At 42.9% G+C, this 25,212-nt stretch overlaps 1 protein-coding gene across 1 annotated transcript in view; it reads left to right on the top strand.

Moving 5' to 3' along the window:
* Positions 1 to 25,212, top strand: part of LOC130479022 (aldehyde dehydrogenase family 3 member B1-like) — a 48,768-nt gene that overhangs the window by 10,799 nt on the left and 12,757 nt on the right. The window contains exons 2-7 of the mRNA XM_056851302.1: positions 3,191 to 3,563; positions 9,403 to 9,565; positions 13,022 to 13,132; positions 14,348 to 14,468; positions 14,655 to 14,740; positions 16,141 to 16,222. Of these exons, the coding sequence (XP_056707280.1) occupies positions 3,191 to 3,563; positions 9,403 to 9,565; positions 13,022 to 13,132; positions 14,348 to 14,468; positions 14,655 to 14,740; positions 16,141 to 16,222 (936 nt within the window). The remainder of the gene's footprint in view (positions 1 to 3,190; positions 3,564 to 9,402; positions 9,566 to 13,021; positions 13,133 to 14,347; positions 14,469 to 14,654; positions 14,741 to 16,140; positions 16,223 to 25,212) is intronic.

The following is a 25,212-nucleotide window of genomic DNA, read 5'->3' as shown; positions in this document are numbered from 1 at the left end:
TCTGCCTTTGGCAATTGGACTCAATGGCATTGAAGTCCCTCCCCTCCGCAAACCCCGCCCTCCTCAGGCTCCGCCCCAAAAACCTTCCGCCGGTTGTGAAGAGGGACCTGGCAACCCTAGCCATGGAAGAAGTTATTTCTGTAGGGAAATACATGTGGGAAAGGGGTTTATTGCCCCACCCAACCCCATTCTGTGCTTTAAATTGTATTCTGTGCTTTAGAAGAATTCCACAGTGACATAATTAAAACTTGTAAGTCTGCTGCAGTCTGGTCTCATTTTAGCTGTTGATTATCCTATCAGTGGTAGGCCTTTATAATCTGTTGTACAGGAGCCTCAACAATATACTGATGATCTAAATTTAAAACTGTTCTGTTTGATCTTAGCGGGGTATCCCTGGATAAATCACTCTTAAACTTTAGTTCTGTCTGGAAAAATGGAACATTTATGATCTATTTTATAAAATTATTGTGACCATGAACGAAATTCTACACGGTCCTATATAATAAAGTTTCTGTGTTACTGTGCAGAATAAATGTAAAAAGAATTTCAACTGAAATCACTTCCATTTGCCCAGAAAGAAATCAATAGACAGTGCAGATATTGCAGCACTGGGGTGATACAATTCCTCTATCCTGCCCCATGTCAATAACCTGGCTGCTGCATTTTGGATGAAATTTCTGGACTGTTTTCAAAGGCAGCCTCATGTTAAGTGCATTATAGTAATCTAACCTGGATGTAACCAGAGCAAGGATCACTGTGGCCAAATAACGCTTTTCAAGGAATAGTGAAGAAGATAAGAGGCACAATGTGATGCAGAGGTGATCTGGGCCTCCAACTGTAGGTCATGATCCAGCAGGATCCATAAACTACAAACCTGCTCATTCAAGGGAAGTGCAGCCTTCTCCAGGAAAGGCTGACTCCTCAGTCTTGTAGCACATTTGTCATAGTCTAATAGCACCTCAATCTTGTATGGATTGAGCTTCTGTTTATTGCCTTTCATCCAACCCATTACCATCTGCAGGCACCCATTAAGAACTTCCACAGACCCACCTGACTCAGCTGTTAAGGAGAAACTGAGCTACATGTAATCTGCATATTGGTGAAACCTTACTCGAAACCCCCTAATGATCTCCCCCTGTCGTTTCATATAGATGTTAAATAGCAAGGAAGCCAAGATGGAACCCTGCAGGATCCCATAACATAAATGATGCGGGCCACGCAGCAGTCCCCCAGTAACAACTTCTGGAATTGGCCAGTCAGCTAGGACTGGAATCACCAAAGGATGGAAACCACACACCCCCACTCCCAACTCTGCCAGCCTCCCCCGAAGGATACCATGGTCAATGGTATCAAATACAACAGAGGTCCAGGAAAATTAACATGGATGCACTCCCCCTGTCATTCTTCCAGTGAAGATAATTAGGGCGACCAGGGCCATTTCCATCCCAAACTCAGGCCTGAATCCATATTGATATAGGTCTAGACAATCCATTTCCTGTCAGAAGCTGCATAGCCACCACCCACTCAAGCACTTTACCCAAACATGGAATGTTGACCTCAGGGCAGTAGTTATTTAGGTCAATCAGGTCCAGTGATGCCTTCTTTAGCAGGGGTATCATAATTATCTCTTTCAAGGCAGTAGGGACTATATCCTCCTGCAGACAGGCATTTTTAGCTGCTGGACCCATCCCAGCCCAGCTTGATATCAACGGCCATGACGAGAATGGATTAAGCCTAGATGTAGTAGGCCACACTCTTCTAAGCAGTTTGTCCACTTAATCAGGCTGCACCAACTGAAAGTCATGATTTGTGATCTACAGCACTCTTGAACAGAAAGATTCATGTTTGATCATGAAGCACCAAATATATATATTACAGAATCTGTGGGGACTTTAGATCAGATGTGTTCTAAGAGTTCTGTGCTTCCCAGGTGCATACCGCCCATGGCATTCAGGGAGAGGGTGCTTAAGCCTTCCTCGGTGCATAATTTTCCCAAAGGGCAAAGAGCTGCCCCTTGTACCTCTGGGGACACATGTTTCTCCTAGTGGGGCAAATAGTGGCTCCCTGAGACTGTTTCAGGTTGGGAAAATAAGTGTAGAGTGAAATACAGAAGTCCCCTCTCTACGTTCTATAATCTCAATTCAGTCAAGTCTTTCCACATGTGGAAATTAAGTTCCAAACACAGAATGCCCTGTATATATTTGTATGAAATTTTGTAACATGTGAATGGGTCCTTTGAGTATTTCAAGGTGGCTGCTAAGCTACAGGATCCAGAATTCATATATCTATAAGGAACATAGACGCTAATTACTTAAGGCAATAAGATAGGCCAGAATAACAATGTATCACCACCTCAGAATCCTGTGAGGTATAATGGCAAGAAGAAGAAGAGTTGGTTTTTATATGCCGACTTTCTCTGCCACTTAAGGAAGAATCAAACCGCCTTACAATCACCTTCCCTTCCCCTCAACAGACACCCTGTGAGGTGGGTGGAGTTGAGAGAGTGTGACTAGCCCAAGGTCACCCGTCTGGCTTCGTGTGTAGGAGCGGGGAAACAAATCCAGTTCACCAGATTAGCCTCCACCGCTCATGTGGAGGAATGGGGAATCAAACCTGGTTCTCCAGATCAGACTCCACCATTCCAGACCACCGCTCTTAACCACTACACCACGCTGGCTCTCAAAAGTATAGTACTTGAACAGTACTAACCTCAAGAATCCATCAGTCCCAGACTGTTGAGCCTTATGAAGATGGTTGTCTCATGAGCTTTCAAGCAATATTCCACCTGCTTTTTCTGCTGAATGTGCAGAGGGCAGCTTAAAGGGTATAACAGTGCGATTCTAAGTAGAGTTAGACCCTTTTTAGCCCATTGATGACTTCAATGGACTTAGACAGATGTAACTCTGCTTAGGATGGCAGTGCAAATCACTTTTGTGTTATTGGTTGATTCTCCACATTGTGTCAAGTTCCATTTCCTGGCTGCCTTTCTTTAATACAGAATTTAGAATTATTTTATGCAGCTGGGCATAGCAGTAATGCAGGCTAAGATTCACCTAAATCAGTGTTGTGGGAAATCAGGACATCTTTCCTTCTGCCATAGGAGGAGGCAACCATTTATAGTTGCAAGCCCAAACCAGCAGGCATTTCTATTTGAATACAATTGATTTACTGTTTTTTTGTTTTCTTTTAGCTGGAGAAATTGTGCAAAGTGTTATCTCAGGGCACTTTGATTTAAGAAAACAGCAGATCCAGGAAGCTCCCTATCCAAATGAAGATAATCAGAATTTTGCCTGTTCAGGACAGTCAAGTGTTAGACAACACAAAATCCAGGAACGTCCCTTCTGTCGTGATCCTAATTCATCCTGCACTGGTTCTGCAGGCCAACAGAATCAAAGACACCAGTCCAAACTACAGGAAATTCCCCTCCATGATGGAGACAGGCAGAACTCTGGTTCTTCAGGACAGAGTCCTGGTTATACAGGACAGCAGAACAGGAGACCGCAACACAAATTTCAGGAACCTCCCCAGGCATCGGACCAGCAGCAGGACTCTTCTTCATCTAGGTAAGGAACCAGTACTGAGCAAATTAAGAAGGCTCTTCCAAAACACTAGCTAACATGATTATTAGTCTGGTATTCTCTGTTCAGTTCAGAGTATGCATACTATAACATTAATATTATTATATTGAAATTACCGGTAATGTTAATATTGAAAAGATATCAGAGCATGGAGAAGGACTGTTTAACTTTGCTCTTTGGCAACATGATATAGTATGTGAATAGAATAATTCACAGATGCAGCTGAGTCCTCTACATATTTACTTGGTTGTCCTATTGGATTCATTGGGATTCTCATAAGTGTGCTTAGGATTTCAGCCTTCCTGGAAGCAGGGAGGCAGAAAGAGGTTATACAGTTAAGTATAGTCTATTGGAGTGTTTGAATCAGATCTAGGTTAGTGTAGACCTAACCACCCTTTCTTCCTGAAAGAGGCTCTGTACTTTTATTAGCAATGTGATTGGCAAAAATCCAACAGGTGCAGCTTCCCCCCATCCATGTATTTTAATCCTGAGAAATACTTCACAGAATTTCTGTATCTTATAGAGATATTAAAGGCATACAGCATCTGTCAGAAAAAGGATAGCGATTGTGCTGCTCATCTGTGCATTCACTGAAGTTAAATAATTATCTTCTGCTTTCCTCACCTATTTATAAGGCCTTTTATGCACAGATTGTTTCCGTGGCGATCACCCCCCAACTACTTTGGGCTTCGATTTCATTATGCATATCTTTTCTGACCTTTAGAAGTCACTTCGCTCTCCCCCCGCATTTCCCCCAACTTTTCTGGATGCTGTTTCTGGCTTCTAAATGTTGGAAAAGACGTGCATAATGAAACTGAAGCCCTGAAGTCGGGGGGGAGGGGAGGGTGAGCACGATGGAAACAAGGCCTAAAATGGGAAAAACAGTTACTAAGTTCATAGGGTTATTGTACAGACAAGCAGTGGGGCCGTTAGAGAAGTGCTTTGCATTTTAACCCTCAAACAACCTAAAAACATTTACACATAGAAAAGGTACGACACAAGCAAAACTATTTGTGGTGGCAGAAATCATTGGTCATTTTTTCATGGAGGTTTGAAGTGGTTTCACTTTTGTTTTGCAACGCTGCTAATTTTAGATTTTTCATGACTGCTTTGAATTTGTGGGGGGGAAACGCTTCATCCCCGCGTCAAGTCAGACCTGTTTTGGTCCGTTCTTTCCTTTTGCTACGCGGTTTCTGGCGCAGATCTCCATGAAAAACTCCCTGGGGTCAGATGTATTCTCCCCACCCATGCAGGCAATTTTCTCCTCCCTCCCCGGCACGCAAACGGTGATTGGACAAGGGGAGTTTTGTGCTCCAGCAAGTATCGCAGGCCGCCATTCCACCTCTGCAGAAGTCTTCCTGCCGGAGATGTGTGCGTTTCCTCTTCATAGGACTGCCGGGTGGTGCATAGCTACTGCAGATTGCACTCTTTGTTCTTCGGAGAGCAAGTGCCACAACTTTGCTTGAGTGGGGGGGTATATTTAGGGGATTGCACCCAGGGGACAGCCTCCCTCCAAAGCAGGACGGATTGGCATGCTGTGAAGGGAAGGGAGAGTGTTTGGCCATTTATGCATGGGAGGTTTTGCCTTGGGTTTGCACTCTTTAGATGTACATTTCCCCATTCAAATTCTCAAAACTCAGCTTTGGGGGCTTATTGTTGAGTTTTGAGAATTCGGATGGAGAAAATGTGCATCCTGAGAGTGGCAAATCCAAGGCAAAACTCCCGTCACCCTTCTGAGGAGGGGCGGCCAGTCTGCTCTGGGTCTCCCTCCTCTCTCTCTCTCCCCCCCCCCATGCATCCTGTGCATCCCCAACCTGGTAAAAGAATAGAACAAAGGAACTATGGAAATCTTGGGAAAGTTTGCGGATCGGCATGCTGCAAAGGGAAGGGAAGGGAGAGTTTGCATCCAGGGAGCATCCAGGGAGCAGCAAATCCAAGGCAAAATTCCCCATACATTCAGTTGCATGAAACTGGAGTTGAGCCGTTTGGTCTTCTGAGCGCTCGCCACCAAGGCTCGCCACCAAGGCTGCCAGCCCTCTTGGATGGAAATTCATGGCAATGGACGGCCGGAGCTGTACTGGGGGCGGGGGGAACAACGATGACCGTCTGTCAAAGTCTGGGAAAGGGGGGGAGCGTCGCCAAGTATGGGGGTGGGGGGAAACGGAGAGCATGGTAAATAGAAAAATTATATAAGGAAACAAGAGGGACTGGTGCTTGTTTTTCTGTGCTGGGGCCGTGTCCACAGAGGTGAACCGCACAAGGTAATCTGCTGGGTGGAGTTGGGGTGGAGTTGGGGGCGGGCCTAAACAATGAGTTTATCAGAAGGGGAGGGCTCCAGCAAAGGGCAGACCAAATCGTTGTAGAATACTGCCTGCTTTGTTCCCATGAAAAACCAAAACTGCTTCGGGATTGACGGGGATGATCCGTGGCCATGAAAAAAAAATTTAATCGTTTTTGTTTTGTTTGTTTTTTGCTCCACGGCAAAGAGAGAAGCAAAATCTACCATGAAAAGTTGGTCATTGTGTCTGGCCATACAAAAACACCCTTAGTCTGAAAACAGACTTTCCAAAGGGGCAGAATGTTTTCTTTGAGTGCATATATCCCTCTCCTTTTTCCTTTTGAATAACTCACTAGTTCTGCTCCTTTATAAAGCTATAATTTTTATTTTCATGTTGAGTATATAGCATCTTCTAAACCCAAGATATTAGAAAACTAACACAAACTGTCCTAACCTTTAAACAAAACCACATAGTATTAGTGATACTGGATGTTGTTTGCACAAGGGGTTATTTTTCTGCCTCAAGAATCAATCCATAACCTTCCATGGTAAGAGCTCTTTGGCTGTGCTGACCTACTGACCATCATGACGCCTCCCTTAACTGCAAACATATCATGGGGTTTTTCATTTTTAGGCTTAATATGTTATGTGGCTGGCATTACCTACCCCAACACCAAAATTATTCAGGCTCTTGGATTGTTTTTTTTACCACAGGTGCTTTTTGTTAACAGAAATAAAACTGGTAACTAAATAAGTGGTAACTAAAAGGAGGATATCCTGCACTATTCTACAGGAGATAATTTCCTAAGAGGAAACGGTTCTAGAGCCATTTTCCTCTGCATTCTGCAACCCCTCCCAAACAACAACAAAACTGGAGAGCCATATCTACCCCTTAAGTTGTTACAGGTTTAATAGTGAAATCTTAAATATACTTTATTTATGATTGGGTTTAAGAGTGCTATCTCATTAATAAAATAATAATTTATGTAGGGCTGTGCATATTTATCACATACCATGCCATACCAAGCTTGGACTGTGGAACAAATTTTGCTCCTTGAGTATCTCTGTGGCCCCTCTCTCCCCCTACCCCCGCCCCCAGTGCATAATTTTATAATCCAGTAAAAGAAAGACACACTGAGATACTTTTTGTCACATAGGATAGAATGATCCATAGTGGTCAAAATAATCACAGACCTCTGTGTAACATATAATTGTGCTGGTTGGTAAAAGGTTACATGTTTTACACAGGTGTGATCTGTGTTTATCTGAGCATAGGTTAATTTGAGGAAAGCTTCAGTTTTGGGCGACAAACATAAAGTAGTGATACAGTCAGTAAATGATCACAATCAGGGGGGAAAGCTTACAGGGGAGAGGATGTGATTTCAAGACTGGTTTAAATAGTGGACCCAAACTGTAGTAGGTCCTGCCCCCTAGAAAGAAAATTCAGTATATATTGGTCCAGGGATGGCTCACCACTCAAGTGACAACTGCCAGATTTCCAGATGGTGATTTCCAGAAGAGATGAGCATGCTTAGTGCCATCGTTGTATTCCAGATATGTGCTACCGATGCTCAGGCGGTGGGATGTAGAATGCCTCCACCGTCTGTTTTATAGCCAGCGGTGGCAACATGGGAGGATGCACCCCATCAGTTGTGATTTTCTCTGACCAAAAAACAAGATAGAAGAACTCTATTCCCATGGGGTTTAGTGACATCTTTCTCAAGCAAGACAAAGTAATTTATTTTTAAATGTGTCCAAAGACCACTTAACACAGATTGCCTTCTTTAATATGCTTTAGTTCCCGGTCACAGTCACATTTGTGAAAGAGTATCCTATTTCCACCTACCAATGCATGTTTGTTTGTTTATTTGATTTATAGTCTGCCTTTATCGCTGAGACTCAAGGCAGATAACAACAACAACAATAATTGTGTGCCATCAAGTTGCATATGACTAACAGCCCATTGCTGAAACCAGTAGCGGCTGGGGACAGTGTGGCTGCGGCACTGCTGCGGCACCTCCGCAGAGGTTTCACGGCCGCCATGAGGGAAAGAAAGGGTTTTAAATTTAGAAAAACCCGAAAATGGAGAAAAAGGCCCCATTGCAAACAGCGATGCTGTGCCACCAAAAATGGTGTCGCAGCAACACCATTGCATTAGGGGGCGTTCCCAGCACTAAAGGGGTTAGTATTTGTTTGTATACCACCAACCATATCTCCCAGCTGTACAGAAATAGCCTCCTCCAACCTTTTAGCCCAGGATAAAGGGCAGGTTGCTTAGTTTCTTATTGTGGTTGAAATCAGGCTAGACAACCATTACAGCAGTCTGTGCAGAAGTGCAAATGCAATTGATCCTGGAAGACAGCAGTTCTTCTAAATGGTGTTCCATCCATTCTCAGAATCAGTTTTTGATCCAATGGTGGGTAAACTAGTTTCTGAAAATGTTGCTACTGTTGTTGTTTTGTAGCAGGCATAATTATTCCTCATAACGTTTATGATATGATGCACTAAACCAGGGGTGGGAAACGTCAGGCCCGGGGCTATTTAAAGCCCGCGAAATCATTTGGTCTGGCCCTTCGTGGGTCCTGGCAGATCTCTAGCTCAGAAGGATCTAAGACTGGCAATCCGCCCCCTCCCGTGGACAGGAATAGCCTCTATTCAAGGTGGATGTGAGTTTGTTTTGCCGAGAAAAGGAACCTTTCCCCCGCCCTTGAAGAATCGTTAGCTATGGAGCTGCTAGGACCGCCCAAGAAACTGTTAACCCTTTCCTACCCGGGCCATGGAGAAACATATAATATTCCCTCTGTATTACAAGAGGGCTGGTAGTGGAAGTGGCGACAACGGAGGGGTTAAAAGGGGCAAGGGCAGAATGCGCGCGGGGGGAGTTCTTAGCCAGTGTGTCCTCATGTCACTCCTGCAAGTGGAGGTAGCAGGAGCCGGCTGTAGAATCCAGCCCCGACCATGCGGACCAGGAGCAACTCCGGCGTGTGGCTGAATGGCTACGCCTGGCTGGTGCAACAGACCATCCTGTGCCACCAGGTGGGCGAGTGCACCACTGGTTGGATGGCTGCCTGCTTGCCCACGCGAGGGGAGGTCATCTGGGGCAGCTGCCTGCTTGGGGCTAATTTTTAAGTTGATAGTTTTGTATGGCCTGCAAATGATGTTATAAATATCCAAATGGCCCTTGGTGGAAAAAAGGTTCCCCACCCCTGCACTAAACGTTTAGCACTTATTTGGTAAGATTCTGATTCTGTTGTACATAATTGATTGTTGTTGAGGCAGTCTGCACAATATTTTTACACAGGGCTTCATAATTACCCAGTTTCTTGTTCACTTTGATTTATATTTCCCCAATGACTCCTGCATAGCTATACATTTATTTCTGTGTTCCTATTTTTTCTGATGCTGGACATGAAGGGAAATTAAAGCGAAGAATATAAAGTGTGACCACCAAAGATTTGGAGCATTCTGTTGTATAAGAGAGGACTTTGACAAAAAAATACACAAAAAAATGCTTTGAAAACATTTGATCCCTTGGTTTCTCTCCAGCATGAACCCTTACGCTGCCCTGGTGGACTGTCTGCGAGCCACCTGGCTAACAGGAAAGACGCGCCCTGTGGACTATCGGAGGACCCAGCTGGAGGCACTGAGCCGCTTTCTGGAGGAGAATGAAACAGAAATCTTGCATGCCTTGAGTGTAGACATGCGCAGGGTGAGTATGGAGATGCTGCCAAAAGTTTTGGCTGAACTTCTGTTCTATATCAGAGGAACCAGAGACACCTGATATATGGTATAGGCCAATTATTCATGGTGGTTTGCCACGCTTTCCATGCTGAGTTGCCACACGGCTCATTTTTAATTATTCATGACTGTTTTGGGTTTGAGCACAAAATTTACTTTATCCCCGCATTGTCAGAAACCTGTTTTGCCGCGAACCTGGATTTAGCCTTCAACGCGCCCTTTTCCCATGAAAAACTCCATGGATTCGGATCAATTCTCCCCGCCCATGCCGGCAAACGTCTCCTCCCTCTCCCCATGACTCCCCACCCAGGTGAACGGCGATTGGACAAGCGGAGTTTTGCACTCCTGACAAGAAGCCTGCCCCCTTTCCTGCCCTTTGTGCAGCCGTGTTTCCCCCCTATTCCCCCCCCCGCCGGGTTCGACATTTCATGAGTCGCCCTTTGCACATTCCTTTGCACTCCACACTCCTCAATTTTTCTTAAAGCACCAATGAGGAGACTTGCCCTCACGATTTGTTTTTGCTCGATCGCCATTCCAGTAGTCTGAAAATGTGTCTCCCCTAAGCCAGGGTGCTCTTCGCTCCCCACCCCCCGACTCTGCCGGGCACCTCTCTGGGTGCAGCATGTCTTTCTTTTGAACTTTACAGCTATTAGCTTTCTAACTGGCTCTCCTTCTTCTCTGCTTTTAAAGAGCAGAAACACTTCGCTGGGTCTCTGTGCGGGGTGGGGTGGGGATATATTAAAACGAATGACAGGCTAGCCCATTAGAAACAACGGGAGCGGCTGCACAGCCCGTTTGAAATAATAGGAGCCTGATTGCCCATAGACTTGCATTGGCTACTTTGAAATACATTAAAGCACAAAATGAGTTGCAAAGAAAATGTGGAATGAATTTTCCAGCAAGGTCTCTAAACCCAGATACAATACTCTGAGACTGGACTGACAGCCCCCCAAGTGGATTGACAGCCCCTGGGACTAGCAGAAGGGTTTTAGGGCTGGATTGACAGTCCCCCAAGTGGATTGACAGCCCCTGGGGCTAGCAGAAGGGTTTTAGGACTGGATTGACAGCCCCTCAAGTGGATTGACAGCCCCTGGGACTAGCAGAAGGGTTTTAGGGCTGGATTGACAGTCCCCCAAGTGGATTGACAGCCCCTGGGGCTAGCAGAAGGGTTTTAGGACTGGATTGACAGCCCCTCAAGTGGATTGACAGCCCCTGGGACTAGCAGAAGGGTTTTAGGGCTGGATTGACAGTCCCCCAAGTGGATTGACAGCCCCTGGGGCTAGCAGAAGGGTTTTAGGACTGGATTGACAGCCCAAGTGGACTGACAGCCCCTGGGACTAGCACAACTGTCCCAGGGTTGGATTGACATCCTCCCAATCCACTTGGGGGGCTGTCAGTCTAGGCACTTGTCAATCCAGCCCTAAAACACTTGAGGGGCTGTCAATCCAGCTCTGGGACATTTGTGCTAGTCCCAGGGGCTGTCAATCCACTTGGGGGGCTGTCAGTCCAGTCCCAGAGTATTGTATCTGGGTTTAGAGACCTTGCTGGAAAATTCATTCCATATTTTCTTTGCAACCCTTTTTGTGCTGTAATGTATTTCAGTGTAGCCAATGCAAGTCTATGGGCAATCCAGGCTCCTATTATTTCAAACGGGCTGTTTCTAATGGGCTAGCCTGTCATTCGTTTTAGTAGACACACACACGCGCACACACACACACACACACGGCACAGAGACACAGGGAAATTTTTCACGGAGATTTGCTGCTGTTTCGACGCTGATTTGCGTTGGAGTCAAATTTTGGTTCTTCACTGCAGATCCAGCTTTTCCCTGATAGAGGTATAAAAGCCGCGTTATGTCAGCGGCAAACCAAACCACTTCTGAGCTGTATTTTTTAGTAGAAGCGCGTTTTGTTGCTCGGATGCCCATGAAAAAATGTTTGCTTCGCTCCCCGGGACGTCTCCTTTCTCCTCCCCAAAGAACGGTGATTGGCTGGGGGAGTTTCGCTCTCGGACAAGAATACAGCCCCTTTTGCTGCCTGCCTGCCTGCCTGCCTGCCTGCCTAGAGTCCTGACACTTCTCTCCCTCCATCCCGGAGGTTGGCGGGCGGGCAGGCGGCACGCCTTCCCCACCCCTCACCTGAGATGGGCCTTGGAGCTGGGCCCACACCTCCTCGCGCGCTGGGGGTGGTGGTGGTGGCAGCTCGGTCTAGGGCAGCTGGACCCGTAGGGGGATGTTCAAGGGAAGGGGCTGTTGGCCCCTCTACCCCAGAGGGGAGGGGGGATTTTTGAGAAATCGGATGGGGAAAATGTGCATTCTGAGAGCGGAAACCCCAAGGCAAAACTCCCTCCCATCACTCTTCTGAAGAGGGGCGGCCAGCCTGCTCTTATCTCCCTCCTCTCTCTCGATGCACTGTGGCCGGATCATGGCCAGCGTGCAATCCAGGGCCTTCTTTCCTCTCCCCCCCACCGCCATGCACACTGGCTGGATTGAGGCTGGTGCGCAAGCTAGGAGCCCTCCTGTCTCTCACGATGCAATGTGGCCGGATCATGACCGGCGTGCAATCCAGGGGCCTTCTTTCCTCTCCCCCCCCCGCCATGCCCCTCTACCCCAGCGGGGAGGGGGGATTCTTGAGAATTCGGATGGGAAAAATGTGCATCCTGAGAGCAGAAAACCCAAGGCAAAACTCCCTCCCATCACTCTTCTGAAGAGGTGCGGCCAGCCTGCTCTTATCTCCCTCCTCTCTCTCAATGCACTGTGGCTGGATCATGGCCGGCGCGCAATCCAGGGGCCTTCTTTCCTCTCCCCCCCCCCCGCCTGCCATGCATACTGGCTGGATCGGGGCTGCCGCGCAAGCGAGGAGTGCCTGCCAAAGTCCGGGGGGGGGGGGGAGCCAAGAGTGCCTGGCAAACTACAGGGTGGGGCAAAGCGGGGAGCAAGCTGTTCAAGAATGCAATTTATGAACATGTTAAAAAAATTTTTAAAAAAACTAAAGGGACTGCCGCTTGACTTTTGCGATGGGGAGACCGTTTATAGGTGGCACGAAGAAGGATCCCATCTAGCCATTGCAATATGATAGCCGTATCCACAGAGGTGAACCTTTCTCCACCTTCTTACAGCCTGCGGTAATCCGATGGGCGGAGTTGGGGCAGAGGTGGGGGCGGGCATCACCAGTGAGGTTAGCGGCAGGGGGAGGGCTGCAACAACAGGGGACAGACCCAACCGTTGTCGAATACTACAGGCTTTGTTTCATGAATAACCAAAACAACATTGGGCTAAACAGAGATGATTCGTGTCCATGAATAAATCTTTTACATTTGCTTTTTTTCCGCTCCGCTGCAAAAGAGCAGCAAACTCGTCCATGAATAATTGGCCGTAGTTTTTAGGCTAAGAGTAGACAGTAGCAATGCGCTTTTGTTTTCCCCACAGCCTCCTTTTGAAGGATACCTTGCTGACATTTCTGTGACTAAGAATGAAGTGAACAATGCACTCAACAACCTGTGCTACTGGATGAAAGATGAGTCTGTGGACAAGAACCTGGTAAGAAGGTCAGGGTGAGAGGGGAGAAAATTTGAAGTTGCATGGGAAAGGAAAGTGGTTCTGCGCCTTACTAGTCAGAGAGTCATGGTGATGTGCTGTATAATCAAATGCGGGGTGGTGGATCCCCTTTAAAAAATGCTGTATAGATGTTCACTCTGAAACCAACAAAACAAAGGGAGCGATACCCAACCCATAAAACAGGCTTGGAACCTAGAAGGTTGAGCTACAATAATTAAAAATAATATTACAAATATCTATTTATTATTAAGTGCAATTGTGCTTTAAAAGAGTTAAAAACATAGACCTCAAAAGGTAAATTTCATACACATGAATTACATGAAACAGCTAAATTGGTTGCATGATAAAAACCACCAAGACCATACATATTTCAGCCCATAAGACCTTGTTCAGTGGTCAAAATACAGTGTATACACATGTTTACAATCAATCAATAACATGATATTTGTAACAGTCAATGCAGGTTGCATGTGAAACAGTTCATTATTGGGGCTCCTGATATAGATAACAGTAAAATCAGGCCTAAACCCATCCTGGAGATTCCACCAATCACATAAATAAACGTGATGCAACCTTGCTGCTATTGGCTGCACAACTTCCAGAGTTTTTTCATGTGTCAGCTGGCAAAAGAAAACTGAATAAGGTCCTGAGATTCTAATATAAGGTAGCAAATAGGTGATATAATCCCTCTGTGGTAGGGTTGCCAACCTCCAGGTTCTAGCTGGAGATCACCTGCTATTACAAATATTCTTCAGCCGATAGGGATCAGTTCACCTGGAGAAAATGGCCACTTTGGCAATTGCTCTATGGCATTGAAGTCCCTTCCCTCCCCAAACCGTGCCCTCCTCAGGCTCCACCCCCAAAACCTCCCACCGGTAGCGAAGAGGGACTTGGTAACCCTACCCTGTGGACTGTGTGCAATAGCTGAAAAGTGGAGGGAGGGGTTGAGGGAGTGAAAAAAGTGAAATAGTCATGTTTTATAGCATCTCCCTTGTAATTGGACATTGCAGAACCCTTTGTAAAATAGAGAAAAATGCAGCAACACAACACCAGTCATTCTAATCAGCAAGGCCAGAGGTTAATTTGGAAAGATGAAGCTGCATAATAAGGCCAAACAAAACTTTCATGTTGTTAACTTTATTATTTTTCATTGTATCCCATTTACTTCATGGACTTTTCTTGTCCACCTCCTTGTAGGCCACCAAGCTTGACTGTGCCTTTGTTCGCAAGGACCCGTTTGGTGTGGTGCTCATCATTTCGCCTTTTAACTATCCCTTCCACCTCACTTTGATTCCTATGGTGGGGGCCATTGCAGCTGGTGAGTGAGAAGGCCTCTGAAGGCCATTCTGTTCTCCATGGCAGGATATCTCCACAGCCATGACTCACAGACACTTTGTTCAGCTGGTCCCTTCCCTGTTCAGCGGGGACTTCTGCAGGCTGGGTCCAAGTGTGTGATGGTTTTATACACCTTGCTACCATAGTCATGTGTTCTTTTCTCCACCAGGGAACTGTGTGATTGTGAAACCTTCAGAGCAAAGCAGCTGCAGTGAAAAGCTCTTGGCTGAAGTGCTGCCTTCCTACCTTGACCCAGTGAGTTTCTTAGTTCCAACTCTCCTTTATTTCCTCATGAAAATTTACTTCTTGTACACACACATTACCTCTTCCTGCTCTTGAAAATCTTGGTTTTCCCAGTTCTCTGGTGTGACGCAAGAGAAAAAGTATATAGTATTCAGCAGTGATCCCATCTCTCTAGAGGGTGCCTAGGGTATGTGGAAAAAGGGCATGTATGTGACCAACATACAGTGGGCACAGAGACAAAACCAGCCATTGTACATTCATTATACACTTTAACTACTGTTTTGCATTGTGATGGGAGGTATGGGATAAATGTAGAAGCAAGTGCTAGTAGTGACTAAAAAAGGTTAAGGTAAAGGTCCCCTGTGCAAGCACCGGGTCATTCCTGACCCATGGGGTGATGTCACATCCTGACGTTTACAAGGCAGACTTTGTTTACGGGGTGGTTTGCCAGTGCCTTCCCCAGTCATCTTCCCTTTACCCCCAGCAAGCTGGGTACTCATTTTACCGACCTTGGATGGATGGAAGGCTGAGTCAACCTTCAGCCGGCTACCTGAAACCAACTTCCGTTGGGATCGAACTCAGGTCGTGAACAGAGCTTGGACTACTTAGATTTATTTGGAGTAAAAAGGTGTGTTCTCAAGTATGTGCTCCCAGGACATGTTCACTTGCTTTGGAGAAGAGTTCTCTGTAGGATGATGCACTTTACGTTTTCCTTTAGGTAAGGTCACTGAATTCTGTTTCCTCTTAAAATCCTTTAGAGGGCAAATGGCATGTTACATGCCAACTCATGTAAATGACCCCCAATACAATTTTTTAAAAGATAACCTGACTTGGGAGGAGGAAATCTAGAGTGGAAAAGCAGCTCAACCTTTTTCATGCCTGTCATTTCTCTTTTCAGAATTGCTTCCTGACAGCTTTTTCCTATGCAAGATTCTAAAATGGGAACATGTACTTGGGGAAGGATTTAGAGCAAAGAAAAGATAGTTGTGGAAATGGTTCCTCCCCCCCATGTTCTAGATTCTCCTGACTTCCCTAAGCATCAGTTCACTTTAAACAACTAGAGTTACCAGGTCCCTCTTCACCACCAGTGGGAGGTTTTTGGGGTGGAGTCTGAGGAGTGCGGGGTTTGGGGAGGGAGGCACTTCAATGCCATAGAGTCCAATTGCCAAAGCGGCCATTTTCTCCAGGTGAACTGATTTCTATTGGCTGGAGATCAGTTGTAATAGCAGGAGATCTTCTGCCCCCGCCTAGAGGTTGGCATTGCAACCCTATAAACAGCAGTGATGGGGCTCAGTTATGTGCATTTGTGTATAAGCCATTTTTAGCCTCTAAAGAAACAAGAGAAGTGTATTTGGTGGTTGGGAATGGCCAGTTGTTAAGACTTGCTTGCTGAAGACTCTCTTATTTCACAGGATACCTTTGCTGTGGTGACAGGTGGCCCTGAACCAACCACCAGATTACTAGAGAACAAGTTTGATTACATCATGTTTACAGGTGATTTTCTCTTATTAATTTCCAGGGTGATAATAATAATCATTTGTAGTTATAAAAATTAAAGGATATTGAGCCTGGCCAAAAGCAATTAGCCAAGTCATTCAGTGCATAGTATGGGATTTGAATCCTTGTGAAGCCTTGTTATATTTGTTTGCAAAGTAGAGTCTACTCACAGCCCAGCTGAGTTCTCATAGGTAACACCCCCACCCTAGTGTTTTGCTTTGCTGAGCTCTGCCTTAGCCTAGGAACATGTCATGTAATAATAAACAATGTGCGGAAACTGAGTTACTACAACTTACTTAAATGATATTGCTTAGGCAGCCAAAAGGCCACAAACAGCATTACACTAATATAATCCCCCCAAATTAACCCTTTTTACATTTAATTACTGCCTGCTGTAAGCACTTGTTCCTTGACAATCCCAGAAACAACATCCACAGACAAGGAGTCCAAAATAGAGTTGATTTATTAGGAAAAGTCTACAGGTGTACAGCAGCTATATAGTTAAGTTGGCACAAATGAGAACTAAAGGCACGGCCTAAGGCCTATATGGAAGAGCATTGGTCATATCAGATAGCGGCGGCAGCCACCCCCCCTACAAGGGCAGTTCCCACAGAGCTAGCGAGAGGAATTTGACAGTTAACAGGCCCGACCTTGGGCCGCACCTGGCGAAACCAAAACATGCATAGCCTGGCCGTCTCAGCAACGAGCCTGACACCTGCAAAAATTTAGCCACTAATAATGTAATTCTTTTATCTGTGCCAAATAGCAACCATTGAATTAAGCTTTGTGGGCAGAGTTGCCCTAAATATTTCTGCATCCAGTCACCCCAACAATAGCAGTACCGCTAAATATGTTCCAGGGTCTCTATACAGCCATCCCCACATACACAGCTTCTTTCTGAATAGGGAATGCCTGTAAAGATGGGAATGCATTCAGTCTAGCCAACATAAACACTCTTCTATATTGATATGTGTGGTGTGTGTGTGTTAAGTGCCATCAAGTCGTTTCTGACTCATGGCGACCCTAGGAATCAATGTCCTCCAAAGTGTCCTATCCTTAACAGCCTTGCTCAGATCTTGCAAATTGAGGGCCATGGCTTCCTTTATTAATATACTGTTAAATTAAAGACATATTGTGGAATGGATTTAGAGGGGATTAAACCATAAGGGCCCACAGAGCAGCTCTCTCCTGTGTTCTACTAAAATCATGAGATGTCAGCCTAGATGTAATTTCAGTTATCTTGTATGCTTCATTAGGGTTAAACCCAGCCACTGTGAACCTCCGGTAGAGAGCTGACCGAAGCGTTACGTCTCCCTGGAAGCTCCCAGGGGGAACCAAGAAACGTCTTTAGGGTGTTTAATGCACCCCCCGATTCCTAAACAGTGAATCGGGTGCCAGGAATTCTCCTGCTGCCGACAAGAGCGGTGTTGACTCCTGAGATCTCCGAGAGTGCTTCTTTAAGACTCCTGGAGGCTCAGACGCTGTCCCGCCAGCTTGAGGGGATTAATTTCGCCGTGGACGTCTCTTTGTATTCAGGCTTCGTTCTCTATCTATTACCATCTAACTAACCACATGAAAAGAAGAAAACCTCACCCTCCGAAATCTGAGTTTAAAAGAACCCTTTTGTTTTCACCCAGCAATAAAACAACTGAGACTTTAAAAACAAACAGCTATAGAATCCGTGCCTCCCACCCTAACATAAAAAAAAAATTGGATTTTATAAAAACAATTGATTTAACCGGCAGGAAACTTATCAAGTCTATCTGGAGATAGACTAAACAACCGAGACTTTAAAATGACATTCTAACCTCCAATTAAATGCTGAGACGAAGGAGAGAGAAAGAGGAAGTTGAAGAAGTTCCTCCTCTATTTTAATGGCTGCTGCTCTAAAGATCCTCCTGCCAAGTCGCTAGATAGAGGTACCTTGCAATCAGAGAGGGCAGAGAAGACCGGCTGAAAGACGACATCGTAGGACCGGAAGTGAGTTTCCCTGTGCAATGGGTAAATATGTCCTACCCCCTTTGATCATAGAAAGGAAACAGCAGAAGGTCCGCGATACTTCCTACTTCCTGCCCAAGATGCCGTGCTAGAGCATCCCTTTTCTCTATGGTACCTCGATCTTAAAAATTGATTTCTGCATTAATTTGGAGGGTAAAAATTAAGCAAATAAGGCGAATTAATTAGGAGGCTGAATAAGAACTTACATATTAAAGGACTGACAAATCTGAAACCTGCCTAGATATTGAGAAAAGCTGCCAGAATATATGTCAGCTTCACGTCAACGTTCCGGATCACTGCATAGCCCTGCATTGCCTAAACTTAAAGATCCTTCTACTGACACAACAGTGCAGAAGACAGAAAAGAAGATGCAAGAACTTTTAGCCAAACAAACAGATGCTTTTACTAAACAAATGGAACAAATGTCTAAACAGCAAGAAAAACAAATGAATCAGCTAACTGAGATGTTAGCTGAAAAACTGGACACTGTGACAAAGGAGGTGAAGGAGGTAAAGACTCAAGTTACTTCGTTGCAAGCAGACATGAAGACAATGGATACTTCAGTTAAGAAAATGACAGAAGAACATAAAGAAGTGAAGAGGAAAATTGAAAATCACGAGAAACAACTGGAAACAATGCAAATACAGGAAGAAACAATGGAAGATCAATTGGCTATGATGGATCTGAAGGTGAGGGAGCCTAATCTATGCCTGCGAAACCCTCCTGAAGACCGTGGTGATACAAGAGAATCATTGGTGAAAACCTTAGCTGCCTTATTCCACATAGAAGAACAAGAGCTAGATAAGGCTGTCAACAGAATATACAGGATGCCTCTGCCTCCTAGATTGAAGAGGGCAAAGGCAAGAGATGTATTGATTTCCTTCTATGATGTCAGAATGAAAGATACAATAATGCAACTACATTACAAAGATCCAATTGTTCTGGAAGGCAACCCATTAATACTTCCTAAAGACATTCCAAGACATCTGATGGCCAAAAGAAATATCTTTAAAGATTTCACAATGACATTGAGGAAAAGTGGAATAAGATACAGATGGCTTTTACCACAAGGACTTGCATTCACCTATAAAGAAGTAAAATGTGTTATCACCACGATGGAAGATGTTGGGAAATTTTTGAGAAAGTACAGGAAGGAAATCACAGGCCTTACACCAGATCAGAGACGAGATCAAGCTCAAGAAGATGAAGCAGATGATTCGACAAAAGGAGCAACAGGTGGATTATAAAATTTATATTTTTTAAAACCCTGACAACATGGCTAAAGTAATTTCGTGGAATGTAAATGGTTTAAATGAAAAGGTGTAAAGAGGAAGAACTTTTAAATTTCTACAAAACCAAAAATATTCTTTAATATGTCTGCAGGAAACTCATATCTCTAAGAAAGATGAAAAGTACTTAGAAAGAAACTCTTTGGGGCAAACCTTCATCTCCTCATCTAATACAAAAACCAAAGGAGTAGTCATATATGCACAAGCCTCATTTGCTCCTGAACTTGTATATAGAGATGGGGAGGGCAGAATACTTATGATTAGAGCTAAAATATTAGGCCAAAAGACATTGGTGGTAGGGATCCATGCACCTAATGATGGAAAAGCACAATTCTAAATTACTTTTTATTTTTTCCATAATAACACAATCCATCTTATTCGGTATTTCATAAAGCTTATCATTCCATATGTTAGTAAGTAGCAATATATAGCTTAATGTATACCTTTAATGTTAAATATATCTAATAGTTTGGACTTCCCCCCCCAGCTTCCTCTAACTTATTCATAATCTAGTCCCTCCTTTATATTGAATATTATCTATTCTTACTAGACTAGTATATAATTATTTATAATTTTCTATTTATTCCTAATGTTCATTATATACCCATTGTCTTATATAACCTAATTACCAATATTATCAATTAAAATTAAAAAATTAAAAATGCTAATAGGTTACATAATAATTCCCCAAAAAAGGATAGATCTATAAATTCTTTACATTAATAAACAGATTAAAAACTCATTGTTATTTCCCCACACCTCCCCTGTCTCCCATCATTTCAATACCCTACAACCCTTTAACCCTTCTTCTTGAACGACTTTTTCTGTCTAGGATTTCTGTTGGTTTTTTCTTGCTTTCTTGATATAGTTTCTTGGTGACCATGGTTTCCAGTTACTGCTTCTTGCAAACTTGAGTTTTCATCCTGTCATGCTTCCTCTTGTTCTCTTCCTTGAATAGGATCTGCCAGTTCTTTATTTCTTGATAGAAATCTCTCCACCTCTGCCAATGAATTAACAGCACATCTGTTCTGTTTATAAGTGAAAGTAAGACCTTGTGGAGTTAGCCAAGCATATTTTATTCCATTTTTTCTTAATATCATAGTAAAATCTTTGTAAGCATTCATCTTTGCAACCAAGTGACGAGGTATATCCTTTAGCAGTATTAATGATATTCCATCTACTGATAGAGAACTATCAAATTGGATTTGCATGATAGTATTCTTCATTCTGAGATCAAAGAAACCAATCACAATCTCTCTAGGCTTTGATTTCTGCATTTTTGGAGACAAGGGGACCCTGTAGATCTTATCTATTGCATAATTTAATTTTTGTTCATTTATTTGGAAAATATCAGCAAGTGACTTTATCATGGTCTCTCTGGTAGCTCCATACCGTTCCGGGAGATTGCGTATGCGTAGATTGGCCTCTCTCGTTTTCATATCCAAAAGAGCTAGCTGGTCCTTCAAGGCCTCTTCTTGTGATTGTATTGCTCCAATTAGTTTCTTACAATCCTTAATTTCCATTTGGATTTCTTTTTGCTCATTCTCCACTTTTTTCACAGTGATTTCCATCTCATTCATGTCTGTTTTCAATTCCTTCACTTGGTTTTTAATTGACTTAATCTCATTTAAAACATTGTCAAATTTCTGGTCTATAAGTTGAATCATTTGCTTTGTTTGTTTTTGAATTTGATTGTTGATTGTTTCAGTGTGCTTTGACAGCATTCCTCCAGTCCTTTGTAATCCATGGCTCCCTGCTGAGCTGATTGCTATAGAGTCGGGTAGTTTTAGTGTAATACAGACCATAAAGTTCTTAAAATATTCCAGTTAGGCTTGAAGACACATCCGGTTCTTCCAGCAAAATCTCTTTCTCAAATTGCAAATGTGTCTGGAGGACTTCTAAAAGTGAAAGAGCTTCGGATCGGAAGTAAGACTTCGTCCCTCCCCCTTCTAATTCACAGTCTTTAGTTGCTGCTTGCATTGTCACTCAAAACGTTATTGTTGTATCTACCCGTGAATGAAGTTTATAATTCCTCAATCAGGTTAGCAAATATACCTTTTTTTCCAGGTTATCTCATGATCTTGGGGGGGGGGGTACAGGCTCTTTAGCTGATTTAAAAAGCTCCTCAGTCTTTCATAATTGAAAAGTAAATAAAAGGAGTTCTTGGCACTTACTCAGGTGTCGGATGCCGGGGTTTCTGTTCTTAAAATAGTTCAATGTTTGGTAATTGGTAGAGGAGATCCAAGCCTTGGAGACACTCATGGCGATGGTTTCTTCCTCGGCCGGCGGGACAAGCATCCAAATCCCCTCGGGCTTCTTCCCAGGGGGAATTTGGGAGTCAAACCGCACTCTAAGGGCTGCAGGAATTTCCTGCTCCACGTTCCACCTTTTAGGAACGTGCTCGGGGCACTGGAGGTGTCCCGGTTCAGAGTGTCTCTGAGTCTCTCAAGAGCTCTTGAGAGACGATGTGCTCGGATCAGCCATCTCTACCGGAAGTCCGAAAAGCACAATTCTATAAACAACTTCATGATACCTTATTGCAATATGCTGAAGAACAGATTTTGATAATGGGCAACTTTAATGGAGTTATAGACTGTACGATCGACAAAAAATCAAAAGCCAAAGATGACAAGGAAGGATGCCTTCCTAAAACATTCTTTCAACTTATTGAGGAGTTTAAAATACAAGACATTTAGAGGACGATGAATTTGTTGTCTAGAGAATACACTTTTTTCTCCACAAGACATGAATCACATTCACGTATAGATATGATATGGGTGAGCAAGTCTATTTTTACTCAACTACACAAAATACCAAGAACTTTTTCTGATCATAATCCAGTTTCCTTTGAATGGAAAAGCAGACAAGCGTTCAGATGGAGATTAAATGACAGACTTTTGAGAGATGCTAAAATAAAAAAAGAATTACACACTCTTATTAAAGACTTTTTTGAGATTAATATGAATGGAGAAACCAATCTAAATACCATTTGGGATGCTTTTAAGGCAGTACTGAGAGGATTTTTGATTCAGAAGAATACTGCATGGAGGAAAAAACAATTACAGCAAACAAATGACATACTCTGGGAACTACAAAACTTAGAACAACTGATTTTAGAATCTAAAGAACCCCAGAGAAAAGATATTTTATTAAAGATTAAAGTTGCTAAACATTAACTTAATTTGGTGGTCATGGAAGAAATGGATAAAAATATGAAATATGCGAAGCAAAGATATTTCGAACATGCAAACCGTCCAGGTAAACTTTTGACCAGCCAATTAAGAAACTCTATGCAGAAGAAGATAATTAGTACAATTCAGACCAAAAAGGGACCGGTACACACAACAACTGATGTACAGAAAGAATTTGTATCTTTTTATACTAAATTGTATCAGAAAGATTCTATCTCTGAGAAGAAGATGGGTAAATATCTGAAAAAGGTAGACATTACTAAATTAACCTCCGAACAACAAAAGTCTATAGATGCCCCAATAACAACAACAGAATTAGAAGAAGCAATAACAAGACAAAAAACGGATAAAACACCCGGCCCAGATGGAATTACAGCTTTATTTTTTTAATTGTTTAAAGACGATTTGAAGAGCCCATTTACGATGGTATGTAATACCATATTAGATACGGGACTTTCTCCTGAGACGTGGTCACATGCTTTTATATCGTTAATTCACAAAACTGGGAGTGATTCAGAAAGAGTAACTAATTATAGACCTATTTCTTTACTGAACGTAGATTATAAAATATATCCTGCTATATTATCGAACCGACTTAAGCGATTTATTACAACCTTGATTCATGAAGATCAGGTGGGTTTTATCCTCGGAAGACAGATTAAAGACAATTTGAGGGTCTTATTAGATGCAATGGAATATTATGAACATAACAACCAAAATAAAGCTGCTTTCATTTTCTTAGATGCGGAGAAGGCCTTTGATATGGTTTCATGGGAATAGATGAAAAAAGTTTTGGAAAAAATGAATTTTGGTGACAGATTTCGGACTGGAATTGATACTATATATACAACTCAGAAAGCCAAAATATTAGTGAATGAATCAATTTCCGATAATTGTGAAATACAAAAAGGAACTAGACAAGGTTGCCCGCTTTCTCCTCTGCTTTTTATCCTAGTCCTAGAAACTTTATGTTGTAAGATGCAGATGCAATCCATGGCCTCAAGATAAACAAACATGAATTTAAAATGAGAGCCTTTGCAGATGACTTACTACTCATTTTGAATGACCCGAACCAATCTATAAATTTTTGTTGGATTTATTGAAGCAATATGATGAGGTTTCGGGATTTAAGATCAATCAAGATAAGACTCAGATATTGTTTAAAAATCTCTCAAGGGGAGAACAAAAAGACTTTGTAGATATTTCAGGATGGGAGAAAACAAACAAAGCAAAGTACTTAGGTACTTGGATTACAAATAAAAGTAAAGATCTAATTGTTAATAATTATGTTAAACTGTGGGGAGTAATCAAAAAAGATATGATAACGTGGTCTAATAAAAATATTTCCTTTCTGGGACGGATTTCAGCAGTTCAAATGGACATATTGTCAAGACTGTTGTTTTTATTTCAGTACCAATAATTACACAAGCAAAATATTTTGACATGTGGAGGAAGGACTTATTGAATTTTGTTTGGCAAGGGAAAAAAACTAGAATTGCCTATAAATATTTGGTGGACTCTAAAGAAAGTGGAGGATTTGCTCTTCCTAATTTTAAACTATATGCCGAGGCTTCGGCCTTTGTGTGGCTAAAGGATTGGATACAATTGAAGAATACTTGTTTATTGGATTTAGAAGGCTTTGACAATAGATTTGGGTGGCATGGTTACATGTGGTATGATAAACGTAAAATACATACAGCATTTCAGCATCATATTATTAAATCTTCTTTAATAAAAACTTGGCAAAGGTATAAACATCTTTTAGAAACTAAAACGCCATTGTGGATTTCATTGCAAGAGATGTTGACATTATGACCATTGAGACCTTCCCAATTTGTTATATACCAGGACCTTTTAAAATGGGACTACAACAGATGTGCCCTAAAAGAACATGAAGAATTAAAAGAACACCTGACCTGGTTTCAATATCATCAAATAAAGTCTGTTTATACTCAGGATATGAAGCTAGGTTTTATTAAAGAAAAATCAATTTTACAACAAACGCTGTTGGATACAAATGATCATCTAATTTTAAAGATGTATAAACTGTTGTTAACTATATGTACAGAGCAAGACCAAATTAAACCTATGATGATTACCTGGGCACAAACGTTGGGTCACAACATTCCTTTGAATAGATGGGAAAGACTGGCCACGAGATATGAAATCCATACTTTCACAATCATTGAGAGAGAACATATACAAGATGATTTACAGATGGTACTTGACACCAAAAAAACTAGCTACAATGTATAAAATAATGTCACCAAACTGTTGGAAATGCAAGGATGAGATTGGCACTTTTCATCATGTTTGGTGGTTATGTGAAAAAGCAAAGAATTTCTGGGACATGTTCTATAACGAACTAAGATTGATACAACAACAAAATATTCCTAAAACACCGGAAATGATGTTACTAAGTATCATACCGGATTCTATTTTAACTCAGAGATCATTTTTTTATATATGACACCACGGCTGCACGACTGGTATATGCAGCAAAATGGAA

Source organism: Euleptes europaea, chromosome 6 (genome assembly GCF_029931775.1).
Source record: "Euleptes europaea isolate rEulEur1 chromosome 6, rEulEur1.hap1, whole genome shotgun sequence".
Classification (NCBI taxonomy): domain Eukaryota; kingdom Metazoa; phylum Chordata; class Lepidosauria; order Squamata; family Sphaerodactylidae; genus Euleptes; species Euleptes europaea.
The sequence above is the reverse complement of the archived record's forward strand: the minus strand, read 5'-3'. Positions and strand labels throughout refer to the sequence as shown.